Source organism: Falco cherrug, chromosome 11 (genome assembly GCF_023634085.1).
Source record: "Falco cherrug isolate bFalChe1 chromosome 11, bFalChe1.pri, whole genome shotgun sequence".
Classification (NCBI taxonomy): Eukaryota; Metazoa; Chordata; class Aves; order Falconiformes; family Falconidae; genus Falco; species Falco cherrug.
Genome location: NC_073707.1, coordinates 16,945,653 through 16,969,146, shown reverse-complemented (window position 1 = coordinate 16,969,146; position 23,494 = coordinate 16,945,653). Strand labels below are relative to the sequence as shown.

At 43.2% G+C, this 23,494-nt stretch overlaps 2 protein-coding genes and 1 non-coding gene across 8 annotated transcripts in view; all 3 read right to left on the bottom strand.

Annotated features, from left to right (window-relative positions):
- Window positions 1–2,381: 2,381 nt before the first annotated feature.
- On the bottom strand, window positions 2,382–5,311 carry CHST2 (carbohydrate sulfotransferase 2). The gene has a single exon (XM_027811897.2). It carries the CDS (start codon window positions 5,014–5,016, stop codon window positions 3,721–3,723), a length of 1,296 nt encoding a protein of 431 aa, XP_027667698.2. The 5' UTR covers window positions 5,017–5,311; the 3' UTR covers window positions 2,382–3,720.
- A 584-nt stretch (window positions 5,312–5,895) lies between these two features.
- LOC102049257 (uncharacterized) lies at window positions 5,896–10,994 on the bottom strand. The gene is made up of 3 exons (XR_008734468.1): window positions 10,710–10,994; window positions 8,110–9,002; window positions 5,896–7,917 (listed from the first exon to the last, which is right to left on the bottom strand). It is a non-coding gene; the product is annotated as an uncharacterized LOC102049257 (transcript).
- Window positions 10,995–18,595: 7,601 nt separating this feature from the next.
- U2SURP (U2 snRNP associated SURP domain containing) overlaps window positions 18,596–23,494 on the bottom strand; it is a 46,157-nt gene continuing 41,258 nt past the window's right edge. For all 6 annotated transcript variants that reach the window (XM_055723274.1, XM_055723270.1, XM_055723272.1 and 3 more), the window contains 3 exons: window positions 21,328–21,446; window positions 20,362–20,538; window positions 18,596–19,114 (listed from right to left, as the gene is read on the bottom strand). In XM_055723274.1, coding sequence (XP_055579249.1) covers window positions 18,976–19,114; window positions 20,362–20,538; window positions 21,328–21,446 — 435 coding nt within the window. In that variant the 3' untranslated portion in view covers window positions 18,596–18,975. The remainder of the gene's footprint in view (window positions 19,115–20,361; window positions 20,539–21,327; window positions 21,447–23,494) is intronic.

Genomic DNA, 23,494 nt, shown 5'->3' with positions numbered 1-23,494 from the left:
CTCCTTTTGTTAGAAAGACCGAAAGATACTCTATCTAACCATTTTTTTCATTGTCAGCATTTAGGTTAGCTGCAGCAACTTGCGCACTTTTACGTCTTGTGTTTTAAGTTTATTCAGTGGAGGACAGAGGGTTTTCCTGTGTTTTCATGCACTAAGTGATCCTTACCATTTACAATACTCACACAATTTTCTGGTTTTGTTCACAGCAGCAAACACCACGTAGTTGCACACCGGCCTTTCTCCTCCATCGAAACAACATGTCAAGTCTTCAGAACAGTCTCCTTCCCGGTTCAGTGCAACTTCGTTCAGCCTGTACCTTGTGTATGCTATTGATTCTTCACTAATACAAGCATTAACTTCAGTTGAAGAAGCACAGTGTAATTATTAAATCAGACAGAAAGCAAACCTAGGCACTATTTTTAAGCATGAGAGTCAAGCATTATTTAAGTATTCCAGCCACAGCTAGATGTCCCTCTTCTTTGTTCATAATGTTTCTGATATCCTATTTTTCTCTGCAAGTTCCCACATTTAAAACTTTTTCATTTTTTTTAACTACGTTTGGCTTTTTTTAATTCCTCTAATCTTCTTTTCTGAATAGAATAAAGGACTAAGAATGGCCTCTTTTAACTGCCACTTGTTCACATACTTATTTTTTTAATGGAGCATCACTAAATGTAGGGCTTAGCCTGCCAGCAATTTACAGAGTCCCATTCATTGTCCTGAAGCTTTACCCCAACAAAATTGCAGTCCTTCATTTTCACAAAATGAGCTTTGCATTACTACTTCTGTTCACCAAAACCTGCCCAGGTACAATTGTACAGTATGTTGGGTAATTCCTTGCTGCAATGTAGTAGGTGGAGCTCAAATTATGGACCAGATTCAGATGCTGTAACTCTACTGGCACACCATTCTTCGTATCAGTAAAGTGAAGCAGATGCTTGCAATGCACCACTATTAGAAAAGCAGTAAGTGCTCTCTGAAGAACGAGATGAGCTTTTTAGTATCATTAGAATCCAAAGGAGATTTTTGGAAGCTAAGTCAATCAGGCTCATCTATTTCACACCCACAGAAGCAATTAATTCCTGTTCACTTCACTCACCCAGTAAACTTTCCCAGCAGAGACCAAGGAATTCTGCACACACACATGACAGTGCTTCAGCCCTCAAAATCAAAAGAGCTTGTGCTGTAACAGGCTGTCATGAGAAAGCCCCATTTAGAAACGACAGCAAAGTTTCAGACTTAAGACAGTGGGAGGCAAAATTGCGGCGCAGTGCCCCAGCCCCGAGGGGAAGCTGGGCTCACTGCCCCTCGCAGCACCCCGCTCTGCAGAGAGGCTCTGCAGCTCCCCAGCCCACTCGCCCTGCCGACAGCACCATGGGCAAACACACACACAGCTGTTACGAGGAGACAGACGGGACCGTGCAGCGGGCAGCAGGGGTGCTTCATAAAGCAGCGGACGGATAAAAAGCAAGCAACATGCTCTATGAGATCACATTTTCAAGTACTGCCCCAGGACACACTGGCATAAAAAAAAAAAAAAAAAAAAAAAAAAAGGGAAAAAAAACCCCACAGGTACAGCCCAAACCCAGGTATCTGAAATACACTCAGCACTGCATCAGAATACGTACAGTGACAACACAAAACACCTCATTCCACCTTCATCTGTATTTTAAATACCAAACTACCCCTCCCGTTTTTAGCACTGCTATCTGGAATATGGGAATATGTCCTAATAGGTCAATTATAAGATCTCCCATCAATAGGTACTATTTATGATATTTGTACTGATAGTGAAGATGAACGGAGGGAACGGACATGTGTAATGTAGTCATTCAGCAAGTGTATAGGCAACCTTATGCAATAATCTTTTAACTAGTTTATTAAATGTGTTTCCTTTTCAGGGTAAGTTCAACATCTAATGTCAAAATTTCATCAAGAACTCAAATAGCTTAGTAGCCAGTTATCACCTGTTTAACTTAAAAGTACTAATACAAGAAATAGACATATTACACATCACTAAAATTTTCACACATACACACACACACACACTTATCAGCATCCTGTTTATATAAATTCATTTTCACAAATCAATTTCCTTTTTCCTACGCATACTCTTCATATTTTCTGAAGGCACAACACTCAAATAGGCAATGTAAAATGTACTTCCTGTAGAAAAGTCTATAGTCTCCCAAGAGAACAGTTTGGCAAAACCACTTTTGTTTAAAAACTCAAGTTCCAAAATGAGCCTTCAAAGAGCATCGGAGACCACCAAGATTAAAAACTACTTGAGGTGCCTGCACTTCTAATATGCAACACACCATTTAACCTTTAATAAACTGGGACTTTTTCAAGGAAATTATAAAAGCAGTAGTAGTAAAATCTTTTTTTTTTCTTTCTTTTTTTTTTTTTTTAATCAAGTTTTAACAATGGGACAAAGTCTCTAGGCCAGGCTCTCAAGAAAGAGCCAGACCACCATCTGGCTCCATTGTAGAGCAATGACAATTCACAAGAAATGAGTATCTAGCCAGCGCTCTGAAATCAAACGCTAGGTTGACTCTGTAAAAGCTCCATTATAGCTACGAACACACAGCTGTACGTTTCCTCCCTCCTCGTACATAAATATACCCTCAGACACTTAGACAAAGGGGAAAAATAAATCATTTTATGCTTTTTTCTAAGCTTCCCTGTTATGCCTGTTACCAACCAACGTCAAGAAATATCTTACATATCTTATGTATTGTTAGCACTATATAATATATATAATATATATAACTTTATTTTCATTTTCATACATGCTAATGTTTCCAGTATGATAAATGTCTTTTTTAATCCTGCACTTCTTGTCACGATGTAGATCCACTTCTATTTGTTAGTGTCTCCTGGACATACATGTCAAGACAAAAATAAATACTGCTGTGATGGCAAACATTTTAAAACTCTCAGGACACTAATACAGTGGCACTTGAAAGACTTTTTAAATACAACAGAAGAGACAATAGTTAAATAGAAACCTGCTTTAACATAGCCGTAAAACCTGCACTACATTTGTGAGATCTGTACTTGTTTCTGCGATAGCAGCTCCTAATCTTTGAACACGGCAAATGTTGCACTCCAGCCCTCCACCCATACCCTTTAAAAAGTCCACGCTGCTATTTTAAGCAAGCATCCCCTCAAGCTGTACATACGCAAGACTGTAATTCCCAAACAACTGAGGTAATTATAAAAATGAATATCATTTATTGTGGGGGTTTTTATTACTATCATGTCTGAACATTCGCTTTCATACAAAGTCTGATTTTCGGCATTACGCTTTCCAAGGGCGACCCCTCCGCACTAAGGGAGATAAAGACGTGTTAGGAATTGTGCAAGACTTTTTGTTACCATCTTCAAACCCACAAGAACTCCACAAACAAGATTTTGGTACAGAATCACTGCCTAGCATTTTAGAGAAGGGAAAAGGGGCTTAACACACATTTTCAGTTCCATTTTATTGATTTTTTTTTTTTAATCGCATCTAACCCAATGCAAGGGGCAAGGGGAGGGAAATAGAAAGAAAGAAATCGTTACATTACTGTATGTTACCCTTCAGCAGTCTTTGGAGGAGATCGGAAACCAGGTTGCTTTTCCCAGCTCCCTCCCTCACTCAAGCCAGCCGTACGGCTCCTCTCCCGGCGGGGCTCAGCCGCCTGTGAGGGCGGTCGGCGGGCACCCACTGCCCCATCACAGCCGCGGCTTCCTGAGCAACGTTCTGCTGAGGTCCTTCACCTCTTCGGGGCTGCCGACCCTCTCGTAGCCCAGCAGGGCCATGGGCTGGTGGCAGTACTCCTCGACCTGCTTGATCTGCTGGAAGCTGAGCGCAGTCCTCCAGGCGCTCAGCGCCTGGGTGGCGTTCCTGGCCGACACCACGAAGGGCTTGGAAGAGTAGCCGGGGCCACTGGTCATGTTGAGGGCAAACTTCTCCATCTCCGGGCTGACCGCCAGGTTGACGAAGCCATACACCTGCCGCAGGGTCTTGATGGGCTCGACCACCAGGTCCTCATAGCGCACAGCCATGTAGTTGCCCTGAAGCCAGTCAGGGGGGTGCAGAGCAGTCTGCAGGGTCTTGGCCATGCTGCTGCAGATGACCTCCATGGCACCCAGGGCATGGTAGTCCGAGCCGCCCCCCCCCTCCTTCTTCCCGCTCAGCTTGTGGCCGGCATCAAGGAAGGGCATGCGGTGGATGCGGGGGTCCCGGCTCCTCACCACCTGCAGGCTCTCCCGGATGAGGCCGTGCCGGGACTTGATGCGGGAGCTGGCAACAGCCCGGGGGTCCCGCACCAGGTGGATGACCTTAAGGTCCAGGGTCGGGTCCCGCATGAGAGGGGCAAGGACCGCCAGGTCGAAGACGCGGACACCCTTGATGACCAGCGTGCGGTACTTGTGGCATTCCTCCTGGAAGCGGCTGAGGCGCTGCGGGGGACACTTCTTGCACACCCGGTCGTCCACCATGCCCACCACCTCCTTGCGGTAGGCCGGGCAGAGGGGCGAGGAGCAGATGACCTTGTTGGTGGCTGCCCCGAAGATGCCCAGCGTGGTGAGGTTCTTGCCGGCCCCCGCCGTGCTGTAGAGCTGGAAGACGGAGAGGTCGCAGCGGTACAGGGAGCTCAGCATGTCGCGGGCCGCCCCTTGCAGCGAGACGGCGTCCCCGGGGTACAGCTTCTGCCAGACGTGCCACACCGGCTCGTAGAGGAAGAAGACCTCGGGGTTCTGGTTGAAGAGCTCCCCGAAGAAGGACGACCCCGAGCGCCAGGTGGTGAAGACATAGACCAGCTGCCGCCGGGCGCCCGCCGGAGCGCGGCTGCCGGCCGGCGGCGGCGGGGGCGGCGGCGGGGGCCGGTGGCGGGGGGCGGCCGGGGGCTCCCCGCAGTGCCGCGGCTCCCGCCGCCACTTGTACTCCAGCAGGTTGAGGGCGGCCAGGAGCAGCAGGAGCGCGTAGCCCAAGCACAGCGCCAGCGCCTTCCGCCGGCACACTTTCATGCTGGGCGGCGGCGGGGCCAACTGTTGCTCAGCGCCCCGGCGCCCCGGGGCCCGCGGCGGGCAGCAGGGCGCGCCGCCCCCGGCGCCGTCTCCCGGCCGGCCCCCCGCGCCCGGCCCGCATGGCGCAGCCGCCGCGACGGCCCCGCCGCCGCCCCCGCCCCGCCGCTGCCCTACTTAGCAGCCGCGCGGCCAGCCGCGCTTCCTCCGCGCCGCCATCGCCGAGCGGCCGCGGGCGCCGCCGCAGCCCAGCTCACGGCGGCCGCCGGGGCGAGGCGGTGCCGCGCTCCGCTCCTCCCCGCAGCGCGGCCGCGGGGGCGGGACCCAGCGCGCATGGCGCCCCCGCCCCGCGCCGCAGCAGGGCGAGCCCCGGCCGCCTCCGCCGCGCACGGAGCCGCCGCCGCGGCGCATCCCGAAATGGCGGCGCCCCGCCCCGCGCCCCCCATTGGCGGCCGCCGCCGTCGCTCTCGCCGCCGTCCCGCGCCCGCCGCAGTGCCCGGCCGGGCCCGGTGCGCCCCGCGGCGGCGGCGCCCATGAGGCAGCGTGCGGCCCTCCCCGCCCGGTAGCGGCCGGGCGGTTACGGTACCCGGCCCCGGCGCGCCGGTGTGCGGCACAAGTTCGCTTGGAAGGGGGGGGGGGAGGGGGTCAGCCCTGCCCTTGCCTCCGGGGCAGGTGACAGCCGCGGCCGGTGACAGCCGGGGAAGCCCGCAAGAGGCCGGAGCGCAGGTTTCTCGGAAGGCCCTCGGGTAACTTCTCCGAGAACATTAATAAAACCACCAAACGCCCCGGCCGGGACCTGCTGGCGCTGCGGCGCACACGCGCCTGCCCTCGCCCCGCGTACCGCCGCACCGCACAGCCCCCGCAGCCGCCCTGCGGCGGGCAGGGCCCGGGACGGTGTCACGGTGTCACAAGCAGCGAGTGCGGTGCGGGGGCCGGTTGCGGGGCGTGGGGCAATGCCCGGAGGCCCCGCTGTGCCAAGGTACTCTCCCCGAGGTTCCCCCCTGCTCCCGCGGGAGATCAGAGCAGGCAGGGGGTGATGATGAGTGACAAACATCGGGTGACTCTCTCCCATCCCTCGCTTTCTGTAGCCGGCAGCTTTCACGTCGCCGTAGCCTTTCCCACCGCCCGCAGGATACCTATAGCCACCTCCAGGGCCGGTGACAGTTGGAGCTGCAGGAGGGCTGCACCTGGCTCAGGCACCGGCCCATCCCTCCACAGCGGCTGACACTGACACCAGTGGCACGGATCCGGCTCTGGAGCACGCGCCTGTACACTCACAGAGCAGATAAAGCACAAATGCACCTGGTGGTGTGCATCTTCTCCGGTAGCACTATTTAACAAAGGGGGAAGAGGAGAATACAGTAAGTAGGGGAAAGGAGCAAAATGTGTAAAGCAATCGTTGTATCACTTATCAAAAAGCCTTCTGTACTCCTCCCAGGTTCTGTAGAGGGATATTAACAGCCAAGCTGCCTCTTCAGCAAAGCTTGTAAGCCCCTTCCAGCCCCAAAGCGAAGGGTAACATCCATAGCAGGAGGGCTCCACACCTCCCCGCCTGCTCCTCCGAGCCACAGAGCTGTGCAGGGCTGAGTGGCAGCAAGGGGAGCGGGGAGAAACCCCAGCCCGAGACACCACTGCCACCCACACCCCGCGGGCCCAGGCGAGATGCAGCCATCAAACCACATGGGACAAGTCAGGGGAATCGTTAAACCAGCTGCCAGTGGCTCTGGTGGCAGTACTAAACCGTTTCTGGGACTTTTCACATAGAAGCAACTGGTCAATAGCAGAATTAAAACAACCACTAAATATTTTAGAGAAGTCCATATTTCATCAGGGAGGGGGAAGGGGGAAGTAATGTTTTACCTACAGTGCTCCAGAGGAAGCATTTAAAGCCATGTTCTGTAAAAATAATTTTTATCTAGCTGGCAAAACAAAGGGAAAGTTTAAACCTGATGAGCTTAAAATAACTGACTGGTAACTTTTGAAACATAGTATATAATGAAAAAGGGTATACCTCTGAACCACCTCGCAGCATGAAACTCTTTCAGTTCTTTTATTCTTCAGTCCTAAACCTTGAGTTCTTCACATAGAAAAGGACTTCTGCTTATATCCCTCTTACAAGCTACGGATCAAGTATTTCTTTGGCTTTACACGCTCACTAAAGACGAAGTGACCTTCACCCAGGTAAAGCAGAAATGTGGGGGGGGTTTATTATTTTGGAATGGTTTGTAGTAGCATCAATTAGGCTGTATTAAATGATGAACAACTTCAGCAACACTGAGACACCATAGTTCATAAAACAGTATCCCCCACCAACATTGTACTGCAGCGCTAATGCAATAAACGACAGAGACTACAGGGAGCAAAACCAATCCACAGCAGTGAAAAAAATCATTAAAATACCATGAAGTTCAACTTAATCCCTTCTTTCCATCTCACTTGGCTGAAGACAGGTATGAAATTTTGTAAAAAACCTACAAAGCCATCTCCAGTTCTTACAATTTAAAATTTACCAAGTAACAAAGATAGGCAAACATGAACTGCAAGTATAACATTTGAAATGGCAAAACCCATCAGCAAACCCAAACATTAAAAGCTTTAATTGGATTCTGCACCTTCCCTGCTGTTACACAGCAGTTCCGCCTCTCTCAGTCAGTGCGCGTACGGGTACTGACAGTAACACTACCTTCATTATCCTGCCCCACCTCTACCTAGGAGAACATGGGTCCAAGCAGGCTCTTTAATTCGACATACACGCTGCAAAATGGAATCTTATTTTTTTAGAACTGGAGTTATATATGTATTTCTTCTATGCAGGTGGACTCAAGCACCCATGCAGAACCAAACTGAAATCAATCAGGTTCAGTGCAGCTGCAACATTCGATCCTCCCGGAACAAGTTTCAGACCTGGTAGACAAGTAATCGCTTTAAGCGACTTAGTAACAATGAATATTCAGTAAGTTGATATGGAAAAGATTTATGCAGCCAACTCGCAATTCACACCAAGTTTTGGTTTATTGTTTGGGGTTTTTTTTAAATCATCTACACATTTGATACAAACGACTACAAACATAGATGGCAAAAAAACAGATCACTTACTCCAGATCTGTTGAAGCAGTGTGCCTCAGCTTTATCAGGCCATGGTCATCGTATACAAAGAACTCTCCTTCAAGGGACTCAGTGTTGCTTTTTCTTCTACAGTCAAGGATTTAAAGTATTTGCTGATCTTTGGGAGTAACTGCAGGCAAGCAAGCAGACAACAGTAATCACCAAGAGCTGCGGCAGCGAGTTGGCTGTGCTGCAGGCTGGCCCAGGTATCGGCATTGGGTAAGGCATGGCAGCGTGCACGACCAAAGCAATGGACTGTAACAGTAATTTTAATTCTCACAAGTAGCTGAAAAGCTCACCCACCCACCCACAAGTTTAAAAGACAGATTTGTAAAAATGTACAGAGACTGTACCAATGAATCAATCATCTCTTTCCAAGTGCTAACAAAAATGAGCGTCGGGCAGCTGGCAGTTAGGAACTTCTCTCTGTTTTTGCACTGAAGAGAAGTGCAATCATCAATTTAAAAAAAAAAATAAATAAAAGAATCTGATGGGGCAGGGTTTTATAACAACTCCAGGGGACAACATCCTCACCAGAGGACTCCGATAACTTATCCCACTTGCAGAGCTACCTCTGTGATTTTTACAGCTGCCCCCAGACTTCAAAAAACTACCATGAAGGAGAGCCCCAGGTCTGTGAAATACTTAAGTATTAGCTTGATTTTAATCATGGGCTTAAACACTACTGTAGCCAATTGAAAACTGAATTAAAATCAGCACCATAGAGCAAGTGTTACTTTATATCTTTTCAAACCATTTCTAAAGTGTTTTGCTTAGTCTCTCAAACCTCGTTGGGAGCGTGGGTAGAGGGTACCTCAGCAGGTGGTTCAGGCGTTGCATGGTCTTACTGTCTTGCCTATGTGCAGACCCAAAAGAATAAAAACCTAAGTGATAAGAATAAAAACGGTAAGTGTGTGAAAGAGGAACATTCTGCAGCTGAACAGATACAGCCCTTCACAGATTTGTTCAGCTACTTCAGTGAACATTTTCCACCCTCTCTGTGACAGTCTAATTTAGGCTCATTAGTTTCAGTATACTAGATCATTTATGTCAAATAATAAAACTTTCCTCGAGAAGTAAAATTCACCATTAAGAAATAAAATTCAACCCCACCAACACTTACTTCTAGGCCAGCTTCACTTTTAAACATTACATCTTATTCACTTTAATCGAGCAGAAAAGAACGCATCTTTTCCTGTGCAGGTAGTTACACACTACAGCCCAGTCATGGCTTGAACAAAATACTGTGGCTATACTTACCTCAAACTCTGCAGCAAGCAGTGTATAAAGTGAGGGGTAAGTAATTAGATTTCTAATCTGTGATTAGAATTCCCCAGTTTAAACTATGAGGAAAAAAACCCTCTTTTTTTTTTTTTTTTTGCACTTTATGCTTAAATATTTTATGTTAGTTAAATATTTTATATTTAGTAAACATAGTTATGATTTCTACATGTAACACTTAAACAACCCAAATCCTGACTAGCTGAATTATTTCTTTCCACCCTGACCCCCCACCCCCAAAGTGATACTGCCCCAGCCAGAACCCTCCAAGATTTCCCCCTCTAACATCCCTTTGTTTAAGCAATGGGGCCGCAAAAGGTTTCATCCTTACTGGAAGGCTTCCCAGCTTGTTTTTTTTATGTTTTAAGACTTGCCTCTCTTGTGTTCGCAGGGATGGAGTGGGCAGAAGGTGCAGAAGTTTTTCCTGAAGTCAAACTTCAGCATGACGTTATCTTTTAAAACAACTTATTTTAGGATGAAAGATGGAGGTTTATGCTGTTACACACCTAGCATGTGATAAATTCTGGGTGTTGACTACAACCTCCTGTATCTAGCCTACTCTATTCAGGATAAATATAGATGTCAAGTTCCTCAAACACTGCTCAAAAGTGAGATTCTTAAAAATAAACGCAAGTTATAGATCACAAAATGTGAATAAAATTTATATAAAATTGAGTAGCTGCTCAAACTTGGGAGATCTATGAATTTATTTAAGACTGTTTTCTGGCATCACTACGAGAGATGGGTGAGAAAAACCTGCACAGCAGCATTTAGAATTGCAGATGGTCATATTTTTCACCCTTCCTTTTAGTACCATGCGTAACTCCTAACAGCTTATCCACAGTCTCATGCAGCAGCCATTCAATTAAGCCACAGGTGCAGCAATCTCCCTTCTGAAGTACTCATTTTCTCTTGGATGTTCCTTCTGAACTACGCGTGCAGAAGCTGTGCTGCTGAAGCAGCCAGCACGGACCGAAATTAAACCAGCTAGTCATAAACCAGAAATATATACCAAAGTGGACAACCTATCTGTTAGAAGCTGTTCCCCTGCCCACCCCCAGTTTCTCCTTTATATTCACCCGCAGTTACACAGGTGACATTTTCAATAAAGTTAATTTCAATAAATATTTATGCATTCCTGCTTGTGCAGCTGAAGGAATTCCAGAACTTTATGAACGTCCTGAGGACATTGTGGTGTAGTTAAGTCTCTATTTGGCTTTTATTAAAATTAGAAATCTTTTCTCAGCTGTTGCGTAACTGGTTTATGTTCTAAAGGAAATTAAAGACATACTACTTTTATAACCACGTACCTTAAAATCACAGGCAACATGCTGTTTCACAAGAGCTTCCAAAACCTTTAGCAGGTCAGACGTAAGAGGAACCTCAGCCACACACATCAGGCTACCTCTGAACTCCCTACAACCAAAACCACAACCCTGGGTTAACTAATGTCTTAGCACTCTCCACCCCCACGGTTTGCAGTACCCAGGAACCCCTAAATCTCTTCAGCTGGTCAGTGCACCTCTTCCCCTGGTGAGCATCCCCGCACCGGGGACACCTCCTGCTGCGCTGCAGGGTGCTGGGGGCCTCCCCGAGGACAGCAGGCAGCAGAACCCGTGCCACAGCATTCCCCTGGATCTAAGCATTCAGATGATGGAGCAAAACAGCTGGTCCTCATTTGACTACAGATTGGACAAACATAAGTCCCAGGGAAGAGAGCCCCCAGTCCTTGTCTTAAAATTCAAATCCAGTGCTTAGGACAAGAGAGTGTGAGAATTCAGTGGTTCTCACGTAACTAAGATGCAACATGCTATAAATGTGTAGGAAAGATCGTGAAATTAATCCATTGCATCTCCTGAAAACTCAAGTGAGTGAATAAATCATTCACTCTTAACTCAGATTTGAGAAAAAGGGACTCCATAACATTATCAAATTTCTACTCCATATCACAGCGAGTACTTCTGACAGGCTGAGGTGAAACTTAACTGCCTAGAAATTAAGCTTTATTGTAAACTTGTCTTTTTTTAATGATCTAGTATAGTTGTCCTCTGTAAAAACAGAAGACAATAATCCACAGCCCCTCAGTTCACACAATGGCCAGAATTCAATTCCAGTTTAATGTCTTAAATTTTATAGCCACTTCATCTACACAGTTTGCCCAAGGCAATATGCTCCATTCAGTTAATCAGCAGACAGTTCTCTTCCCATAGTGCAGGGAAGAAACTCAAATGCCAGGGAACAAATAAGTCACCAACAGCCCAAGAGATGCAGATTTTATAATGAAAATGACCAGCATCAGCTGTAATAAAAACCTCCATACCATAAACTCTGAAGGTTTCATCTCCAGTCTCTGAGCTTCTCTGTTTGCAACAGCTCAGTGCTACCTCTCACAGTACAGATACAGGTGAAAACATCTGGCTCAGTCATTCCTGACACATCAAAGGGATACCTTTTTAGCATGGCTAAAAGGATGAAAACTGGTTTCCACCTCCAATGATGACTTTGGTGATGATCTTGATTGCTGGTAATGACCTTGGAAGTTGAATCCTGAGCACAGGCTAATTCCCTGATTCCATAAACCCAAACTGCAAGCATGAATTCCACCCTCTTCCAATGCCAGCTAAATTTTTTACCCAGAACAGTCTGTCATACAGAATTAACTTATTCTGCTAGGCGAAGTCTTTTCATGAAAGATTTCTAAGATCTATCACACAGACCTTACGCTCACCCTTTCTCCACACTCACCTGTCTAAAGGCACACTTACCATACATACGTTCTAATGACTCAAGTCTCAGACCTAGGTCCAGCCTCAGAAGCCCAAGAAGCCAAACCAGGAAACAGATTCCACACTTGCCTAGAGGCGACCTCTAACAATGTTTGAAGAGTAAAGCTGATGGTCTTTATTTAAAGGCAAGCAGCTACAGAAAGCTTTCCAGTCCACGCCAGAGTAAAAATAAAAAATAGAGCAAGTAGGTCCAGGGATATCACAACATACTGTGTTTCTTAACTGTGAGCTCCCAGTGAAGATTGTTGCTAATTGGGACTCGTAATCTCTCCCAAATGAACGTTCTGGGCTCTAACAACACCATGAGTTCGTATTCCAGCCTTTCCCATCTTGCGGGAGCACCTGAGGTGTCTTTCCTCTTTTTGGTCTTTCACAGATCTTGCAGAAACTAAATCATCTTGGAGGCATTTGCTCCTCTCAGATTTGACTGATGGGTTCAAGCATCACTGGAGAAAAGGGGAGATGGAGAGAGGCACAGCCAGCGTAACCGCTCACTGCTGCCAAGAGAGATGGCCCCAGCTCTGCCTTTCCTTCCTCCCATGCATCTCATCACATAAACCTGCCTACCCTGGGCTCATCTTACCTTTCCACATGGAAAGTGGTCAAACAAGTGCTAGAGCTGGGGGTGGGAAAGCAAAAGCGTCCGTGACCAGAGCGGAATCAAGCGGGATGCGGAGTACAGCATCGATTTGGCCCACCTTGTCAAAACACATGCTCCAAATGAACATACTGTGGATGGCGCTGCATGTTACAAGTGAGCCGTTACCAAAACCAAGGACCATCCTGCTGTCCGTCCCTGCTCCCTGCACTGAGCCAATTCAACACTAAGCCAGGAGAAAGTCAACCAAGTGAAAACAAGCACACACAAAAAAGTATTTTCCCTTAATAATTGAAATGGCCACTCACAGGGCAAAAAAGGCAGCAGAAAGGAAGAAAAAAAAAACCCCAAACCCACAAGCGAACAGGAGGCACAGGGAAGGCAAGAACAGGACCCACACCCCACAGCAGCAGCGAGCTGTGACACTGGCCCAGCCGGACACACAGCCTCACACTGCAGCATGGCATGGGTCCGCTCCCTTCATCTGACATGCCTGCAAACCATGTGAAGTATTGGAAAGCTGCTCATCATCTCAGTATCTGAGCAGTAGTTCCTAATGCGAGGTTTTCTTTGTTCAAGAGAGGATTATACGAGCAGCTACACAGCGAGCAGCCCATGCCTTGTTAATGAGTTTCTGAGAAGCACAGAGGTCATTGTTGACAGTAGAACAGCAGCAGCAATTAGTTCAACACAGGAAGAAGAATCAACATCAACCAGCAGAATAGCTGGTGAGGCCAAGGAACTGCCCTCAGCATAACTCGCACGAACATCGCTCTTTTCCAGGTTAAAGATAAAACCGTTTCTGGATATCAACAAACCATCAATTTTATTGTCGCCATGTCATTTGGAAAAATTTCTACGTAAAACACAAAAAATCAAAAGCAAGTTAAGCACATGAAACTACCATTTCCTCTTCAAATAACCACAAACAGAAAACTTTCCAGCGTAGGACGGAGTTACAAGGTAAAACATCCCTGCAACAAGATTAGAGATCAGAAGTGACAAACGGACCAGTTTACCCATGAAAACTGACTGTGCCAACAGAAGCAGGTGGAAGAAAAAAATAGTATGCATTTGCTTAAGACTTCTGCATCCTGCATGGGAAAAATATACATGGACAAAATTGAATTCTCATTTTAGTTATGATTCTTGCAAGAGTGGCTTACAACCTGAGCGGCAGCAGTTACAGCGGCGGCATGAACCGGCAGTATTCTGAAGAGTCTTGCAATAGCTCATGCAGCAGTGAGAACAAAAAGAAATTTTCAAATACTACTCTGAGCTGCTTAAATAAAAATTAAGCTTATGAACTCAACAGCCTTATGCAGAAAAGTAAACTCTGAAATAGCATTCAGGGTTTGACTGCTACTACCAGTTTTGTAATTTGATAAATCTCATGATAGTGAATAGTTAGTGGACTTGAAGAGAACTGTAAAATTCTCACCTAGATTATTGCACTGCTGCTGTCTTCATCTGTAGAGAATTCACTTCTCTTGTTGGACCTTTGTAACTGCCCCAAAAATCCATAGAGGTTTTTTTTTTTAAAAAAAAAAATATGCATATCAGTCCAATCTTTACTAAAAAGGCAGTAATTCAAATATCCTACAAAACTACCTTCACCTCAGTGCAGCCAAATGTATGTGTCCTCATGCAAGTATTCAGTGCAGCCCCACAACAGTTGCAAACATCTCGCCACAAATTCATCCAGCAGCTACGTGTGAAAGAGCGAGCAAGCCAGCAACCTAAACCTAGATACAAAGTTCCGGCTTTCCCTAATCCATCTGCAGAACAGACAAAGATCAGAAGCACTGCTGTATTTAAAAGCGTTAATCCCACCAAAGGACTGTAAATGCCCATGGAGGAAAAACCCACCAGCAAGCTTCCAGAAGGGATCAGAAGATGTTCAGAACACATGTGCCATTTTTGACCGATCTTGCTTTCTTCACCACAGTATTTTAGTTTTTAAGGCATGTTACAAGAACTCCTCAAGACACCTTCCCCTTACAGGTACAGGTCAGAGGCAGCACTATTTTCTTTCCAACCTGCCAAAGTCACACCTCAAACACCAGCTGATCCCCAAAACCTCCCCAAGGACAAACAAAACTGGGTTTCCTATTTTAGTGCTCCGTAACTTGAACGTCTCAGGCAGAGCCGAGGTCTGATACAATTATTACACAGTTTCTGCTCCAAAATCTGCCTGTGAAATTTATTAAATAAAACCAGTACAAATTTGAAAGCTCTCCCAACGGTGGGGATAATCACAAGCTCGCAACTGAAAAAGCACAGAGGCAGTTTTACACGCGGAAAAGCACAATGAATACAATAACCCAGCAGCTTCGGCAGGTTCACATGCGCTTAGGTAGAGCTGATTTGTAAATGCAGAAAGCAGGAGCACATTCGGTGTCACTGGGACAGATGAACTCAGGTTAGCAATAGTTGCGATTCTAAATATATCCTTTGGAAAACATAATTTGTTACCCTCGTTCATAAGCAGTTTATTCTTACACTGCCAAAACCCCCATGGGGGAGGCGGGGGCGGGGTAGTGCGGGGAACACAAGGTGCCTAGTACCCAAATAATAACCTGACATTGACTTTCAGAAACCAACTCTTCCTCAAATAGTACTACAACACGAATATGCAGCTGGCTGTACAGAGAAGTCAAGGGAAGTCACAGGATTTGAAAAAGGCAGCTCAAATATAAACACTTCTGTAACACTGGTAAGGAAATACTTTAATTGTTGGAAGGAAACGATGCAACCACATGGCTTTTCTCCACTGAGACAGGGCCCACCTGCTCAGAGCAAGAGACTGATCAAGCCTTAGAGAGACACTCACAGAGGTCAGGACTGGTTCAGAAAAAAAAAAAAAAAAGAAAAAAAAAGAAAAAAAAAAAAGATGAACTCACAACTGTGTGTGTAGGCAGCCTTCACATAAATATCGGAATGCCCTATGGAGCGCTGGGTAGGCTTCACCAAAACCTCAGCACGACAGTCTCAGGTACATTCCCGGGAATATACCACACACATTCCACTCCTAACGTGACCCCACACCGAGACGGGCCCCGGCAGCTGCTGCTTCAGGCTGCAGGGGGGTTACTCAGCCCCACCAGAACTCAGCCAGAGCAGGCTACACTTAGTTTCTCTGCTTCGGATTTCGGATAAACCTAAAGCATGACTATTTACCTCTGCCATCACCCCCAAGGCAGGGCAGGAGAGGGCAGATAAGCCCCTCACCCACTCACGCCTCCCCCCCTCCCAAAGGAAGGGGGGATGCTCACTGACCGTGGGGTGTCAGAGGGCAGTGGGCTCCCTCTTCCCGCACAAACACAAAAACCATTCGGGAACGTGGACCACACCTCTTCAGGCTGCAGCTTTTTCCTTCTACAAGGATTCATCTGAATGCTACTTCCTGAATCCCAGGATCAATATTTAAATTACCCTTATCCTACATTAACGGGGTAATGTTTACCATTTCACCCAAAAAAGCTGCAGCAATGCAAGTCACACACTAATGGCACACTGCAACTATACCTTGTCACTGCAACATGACCTAAGGAAAAACAAATTTCACACGCAACCTTATTTTCAGTCTTCAATATTAACTTGCATCTTTTGTAAAAGATTTGCTGCCAGATGCTGTCCCCTCCCAACTTTTCTTTGCAGAAATCCAAGCTATAATCAAAACTATTTATAAGAGGAGGGGAAAAAAAAGAGTAAGTAGGATCAAAATATGTTCTTTTCAACAGGAAAAAACCCCAGGCATCCAGTTAAGGATATAGATTCTTAATCGCTCTTAAAAGACTATTATTAGGTACAAAACAGCTTTTCTAAAGCCCAAGATATGAAGCAAAGAACAAGAGGTATGAGAATGGTATTTAGAGAATAAAGGTCCTGAAAAAAGGTATTGCATAATAAAGCTGTTACAAAATAAAGTCTAATGGGTGTGCTCCGCTAGCACTCTAGCTTGGCTTGAGCCTCTTATAATCACCGATAAGAATTTTATAAAAGCTGAAATCAGAATTAATTCTTGAAGAGCATGGCTAACCTGTAATGCTAAGTGATTTTCTACCCTGAGGATTTTTAGCTATTAAATGAAATACACAATTGATTCTGCAGATAGAATATTCCTGTGGCGAACTATCTTTAGTCTCACCTTACCAAGAACACTGACATTTATCACTCTTACATTTATAAACAGCTACAAGATAAAAGTAGTAATTTTGAGTAAGTTAATCAGATCTGAAGTGATCTTCCTATTGTAAAGTTACAATTCTCCGTGTCCCCAACATGTTTTAGTATGTACTTTTTGCTCTAGAAAACCTTACCTAGACTGTGCCAGGTGTGGTTACACAGAATTTAAGAAAAACATAAATTAGTTTCTAATAGTTTAAGCTACCAAAATCTGTACATCGAAAACACCTTGTGCTACAGGGAGAAAAAAATATAAAAAATGAACTCTGCATATTTCTAAACAGATTCTTTATAATGTAAACAGATATAACGTGTATTCTTTTCTCATTATCTATGCATCTATCCAATACTCATTCTAAGAAAGTCTTTACAGTGCACATGCATTCTCTGTGTTTTCAGTATTCCAGATCATCTGTCAGTCCTCACTGGCAAAGAGAATTCTCCACTTAATTCTCACATTTGCAACAATTTATATAATCTTATAACAAAGTCTCCCATCAGGAACAAAAAAAAAAAAGACAGAAGAAAATATATTTTTAAAAAAATTAAATATGCATGTTTTTCAAAAGACCTTTTAACTCCTGCTTCTGTAAGTGTTGCCTCTTAGGCTATATATACATGTACAACATAAGATTTTCCGCCGGCACATTTACAAAATTCTAACAACGTAAAACCTGTAGAGTAATACCACGCCATCATCCAGCACTCTGTGCCTGTACAGCTTTTGCTTTTGGAAACAGTTCACAGGAAGCCAGATCCCTTTTAATTTTATGTTTTTATTACAATCTCCCCACACCTCCAAGTATAAACATTGAACCCTCCCCATTTCTTATCCCTCCCCCACTCCCACCCACAGAAAGGTTGCATGGTAAGAGACCAAGGTGAAGCGATTTAAAGTCACATCAATGCCTAACACACAGAACAGGTTTGGAGAAGGGAAAACCTAACATTAAAAAAAAGTTAAACACAGCCTCTTCATTCCAAAATATTAATAAATAAAATATGTAATAAATTTTTTAATTTTTTCCTGTTTTGAAGAATTTCCACAACAGAGGAATAAATTCAGTAAAACAATGTAAAAGCTGTCCTTTTGGAGTAAAAATCGGTTTTAGAAAACAATAGCGTCCTGTAGGTTGCAATTACTGTACCTATACTTAATGAAGAAGTCAGAGCCTCAGGCTTGCCGTCTTTATTGTTCCCCATGCATGCCATAAATATGGCTTGTTACTTATGCATCATATGTATATGATATATACACATACATATTATGCATCTCTGCAGAGGCCCTTTTTAAAAAATGAACAAAAACATTACTCCGGTGTCACAAATTTCCTGCAATTAAAATGGAGAAATACAAAGCACAGATTTACTTGTAAAGCTTACCATGGCAGGGACCAGACTGCTCAACTGTTCTTACAGTAAAACACCACGGCAGGAAAGAAAACCCATCCACCGGACTCACAAGGTGCCTTTACGTGGATAGTCAAACTAGTGACAACAGGAACAGCTACCACTATACTGAAAGACCTAAGCACCATAGTATGTCTGAAATACACAGTACTTCCAAACAAACTATGAATTCCTTTAGAGATCTGTATCACCAGTGGGGCAATAAAACAACGTCTTAATTTTCTGTTCAGATTTTATTTGAAATCTAATTCAAATTGTCAAAGCTACAAAAAGGGGGAACATTTTGAGTTATTTCTGCTATGTCACAACATTCTAAAACAAAATATCACTACTGCCAGCAGATCAGTTACACACATTTCTGATGAAACTTCTAAACACAAAAATGTTTCTTTTGGGAAACAGTCACAATGAAGATATTTTGTACAATATAAAACAATGACAGGTCTACAGATGCCAATATTCATGAGTATACACGTGCATTCACAAAAAAAAAAAAAATCAGGAATGCTTTTTTGTTTTTTAACAGACTGTTCAGGCACAAAAACAAAACCGCATTTCCAGTAAGTGACAGCATCATAAAAAATATTAACATTGTCAGTGTTTGCTTTTCTTTGACTTCTTGTGAGATCTGTGAGGAGAACGGGACTGAGACCTTGATTTTTTCCCTGACTTTTTAGGGGATCTGGATCGTGATCTTCTTGATCTTTTGGGTGTCCTGGAGCCAGATGGCGACCTGCAAAAAAAAAAACAAAACCAAAAGTTTTACATCAAATTCTAACTTCTAATACCAACTTTTTCTGTAGTTATTTGGCATTCATTTATTGAGCTAAACAAGGTAGAAAACACCTTAATATGGGGAAGTAACAGAATGGTATCTTGCTTTTGAGGAAAAGGCAATTTTTGCATTTTAAGTTTTTTTAATGGAATTTGGGCTTAACTTCCATGCTTAGAACCCACAAGAAAAATAACAACAACTCAAATCCTTCTTAAACCAACATAAGGAATTCACAACCTTCCACATATGCCTTACCACCTTGGCTCTTGTATTAATAGCAGCTTATATCCATATAGAAGAAAACAGAAATGAAAAGTTACATTGAATTGCGTTATGCTGAAGTACTTCTGGCTTTCATCAAACATGTTCAGCTTCTGATGTAACTCCACAGAAAAAGAACAGACACTGAATAAACTTACTGTAATCTATCAGATAAGTGTATTACATGTGGGTTATAGTCTAAATTGAATGACCATCATATTAAAAAAAAACTCAAATACTTTTCTACTTTTATTTAAATTCCTAAGTTCAGCACAAGAATCAGATTACTGTAAATATGTACTATGCTTTCCTGAAAGGCATGGCTGAGGAATCTTGTGTTAGTAAGATACCTACAGCTCTAGAAGTGGAAATTGAACTTTCAAGTTTTGAACTACAAAAGCATCAATACAATAATGAAATCTCACCCCAAGTTTAACATTACCTAGAGACAAATATTTGTGTCAGTCTGGATATTAGGAAACCCTACTTCGGAAACAAAAACCCATGAAGAGTATCTAATCTAGATTTTTTCTTTTTTCATTAAAAAACAAACATGGGAGAGGAGCTTCATGTAAGCAAACCAGGGAAAGACTGCACACTCACTATAATTCGAGAAGTTCTATCACCTACAGAAGATTTGTCCTTTGAGAATAAAAGGCTAATAAAGCAGCAAAGCACTTGGGTTTAAAGCAAAGTTGTCCGTAAACAGGTAAACAAGAACACAGAAATGAAAAGCCCTGCGCTATGAAGGCAGGAGGCTGTATACCTTTCAGACAGCAGTGTCCCAGGATACTAAGCAGGAACATGCAGTATAGTCCATTATGACAGAAAATACTTGTGTATCAAGTGTGCTCTGCTAAAAAACACACAAACAAAAAAACCCAACCAAACCACACCTATATTCAACTTCCCCACAACCTGAAATAGACAAGATACCAGTTTACCTTTTGGCTTTTTTACTGACATCTCTGGGAGAATCTTTATGTGATGACCGAGAACGTGAACTCTCTTTGTGAGACCGTTCAGAGCGCTCTGAGCGTTCTGATTTTGGTGATGGAGATTTTGCTCGTCTACTGCCACTGCTGCGAGACGGACTAGGTGAAGCACTGTGTCGTCTTTTCCTTTGTAAAGAAAGCAAATACAGTTATGTACATACACACACAGAGCAGTGAAAATGTATATTAAGGAAATTGATTCCATTCTGTAGTTATTTTCTTTTGCCATGTAATGTTAGATCCTTTTAAGTAATTAAAAAGTAGTAGGCTTTTTATTACTTTAATAATAATACATCAAGCCCAACATGTGCACCAGATTTCTTCTGGTTGAAAAAAAAATTAAGATCTGTGACTCATCTTTTGTTTACAGCAGTGTAAAAACATTCTGTCACAGTTTCCTGAAAAGCAAGGCATTTTACCCTATCTACACTTAACACCACGGAACAGTTGGGCTATACGAGTATTAGAAGATGACAGCATACGATCAACTACCTTAAAACTAGCTGTTTTGAAGGATTTTCACCATGAGATGAATAACATTTAAACCGCCACAAATGGTTTGTGGTATGACCAGTATAGTTTTCTAATACACTGCACTCAATTTACTGCTAAAAGAGAGTTAAATATATCCTGTTTTCAACAATTATTTTACCATCTTTCCTCAGGGCATAAATGAGCCAAAAGGGGGTTCTATGCAAAAGGGTAAGTCACTTGACGCAGGATGAAAATGACAATGCCTTTAAAATTTTGGAGGATGTTTTAATATCCAAAGAGTGCTTCAAGTGGTTTTGGTTTTTTGTTTTGTTTTGTGGTTGGGTTTTTTTTGTAAATAATACATGACATAATGTAATTTCAACAAAGATAGTATCTGTGAGATTTTTCTTCCCATCCATTTTACTCCAAGGAAAACTATACCTCTCTTTTCTCGTTGGGGTACATTCCTCCTTTTCCTTCTTATCTTTGGACCTGGAATCAGATTTTTCCTTGTCCTTTTTGTCTCTGTCCCGTTCTCTTTCCAACTCTTTTTCTTTTTCCTAAATTATCAGAAGCATTCATGAATTCAGGCGAGGTGTGACTGATTAGTTAAAGTATAGACTATCAAGCTAATGACAAAGAGCATAAAAGCACTGAGCACTGAAACAACACAGCACAATCTCAGAAGGAACTAATGGTCACACCATACTGGCTCTTCAAATCTTTACTACTTCTCTGTACACAACAGAAATATTTGTTGGAACACAAACACTGAAAAAAACATAAAAATGTCACCCTATGTGAGAGTCTGAGTATTTAATTGGAAATTAAGTCTTCAATTTTACAAATTTCAGGGAACTATTACAGCTGTAATAGATTTTCTAAACTAAACTATACATGAAAGAAAACCAGGACCCCCTTTCTACTTAAATCACGTGCATTCATCTTCATTAATCCAGACTGAAAATTGAGATAATCTCCAAACTACAAGACATTTAAAGACAAAACAAAAATAAAAACAAGATTCTGCAATAACATCTACCATGTCAAAAAAACCCACAAATATGGTCCATTTCTATATACTAACAGGACCATTTTTAAAGAAAATTTACACCCTGAGCACCCCTCATTTATCTGTCAAATAGTTAGAAAATTAACTATATACAAAGAAACCTAAACCATCAGCAAGTCTGAACACAGAGATCAAGAGATGTGCTTCCTTCAGCACTGGCATTAAAAAAAATTCCTTCCATAGCGAAAACTGGTAACCTCTGCATACCCCGTAAAGATGATAAAGAAGGGGTGATTTAGCTAAATGAAAGAAAAGAGGGGGTACAGGGAAGGGAGGGAGGGGAGATAACACAAGTGCAGGAAATACTAGGACAGCTATACTAATTCAGTCTCACATTTTCTTTACATGGAAGACTTACCAGTAACATTTTAAAATGTCTCTTATCATTATACCTACTACTGCAAACTATTAGATTCCACTAAAATCAATGGGCTCTTAAAATGTGCCTAGCTTATTTGATAGCATAACTAATTAGTTATTTTCTCTTGATAAATAGAAATAAACAGTATTTTACATACAGCTGTAAAGTTCCTATTCTCTTAGCAACATACAATACTACCAGGAAATGTACTCTTGGAAGGCTTGTTCTATAGTAAATTGGACAAAAAACAACGCTAATCACTGAGTTCATGGGAAATGCAATCAGAACCAGTATTACATTATTACTACACAAACTAACTTTATTATGTCATTAAAGCAAAAAATAAAGTTATTCACTAACAATGGGTTTATTATCATTAAATACTTCTTAACTAAATATTACCTTCATCATTGAAAATGAGACAATTATTACACATCTAAAATATTGCAAGCTGGTTGAACTAGTTCAACACAAGGCAGCTAACAGAGTTATGAGGATTATGATTTCTGGTTTTTTAAGCTACTGTCTCACTACACTTTCTGCACTTACATACAAATCACTTCTTTCTCCAGTTACAGAAAACACTGAGGAAGTGGGAAGTTTTAGGATACAACTACATTTAAAATATTACAAGTATTTAACTGCTAACATCAACCTCTAAATGTGTACATTTCCTTCAGGGATCAGCTTGCTTAATTTTTCCAAGTCTCTTTCTTCAAGGTACTGTGCAAACCTACTTTAGTGAATTCATCAGATATTGAGCACCAAGTAAAGCAAAGAACAAGTGACAGACAAACACCTGGTGAAAACTGCCTATTTGCATTTACCTTCCATGAACCTGCATGGGCACCTAATTTCATCATTAATCTGTCAGGCTGTGAAATCAGATTAAAGAAGTGACTGCCACTTACTCTCTCTCACTAAATGCACTGTCCAAACATGTTAAATGTTCTTTCATTATGTTTCAAAGATTCAAGATCACATGACATCACATATATGCTGCTAATTTTTAATGCTGCTCTGACTTCATAGTCCAGAGGGGACTACTAAAAATGGCAATGGTACAGAATTATTCACTTTTGGGTGCAGTATGAGCTGGAATTATCCAGGAAATCTTAGACGCTGGAGAATCAGAAGCACATATACTGCTTAATACTATTCTTTCTCTTCTTTTG

Coding starts and splice junctions, on each gene's coding strand:
- CHST2 (XM_027811897.2), bottom strand. CDS start 5,016: ATGAAAGTGTGCCGGCGGAAGGCGCTGGCGCTGTGCTTGGGCTACGCG.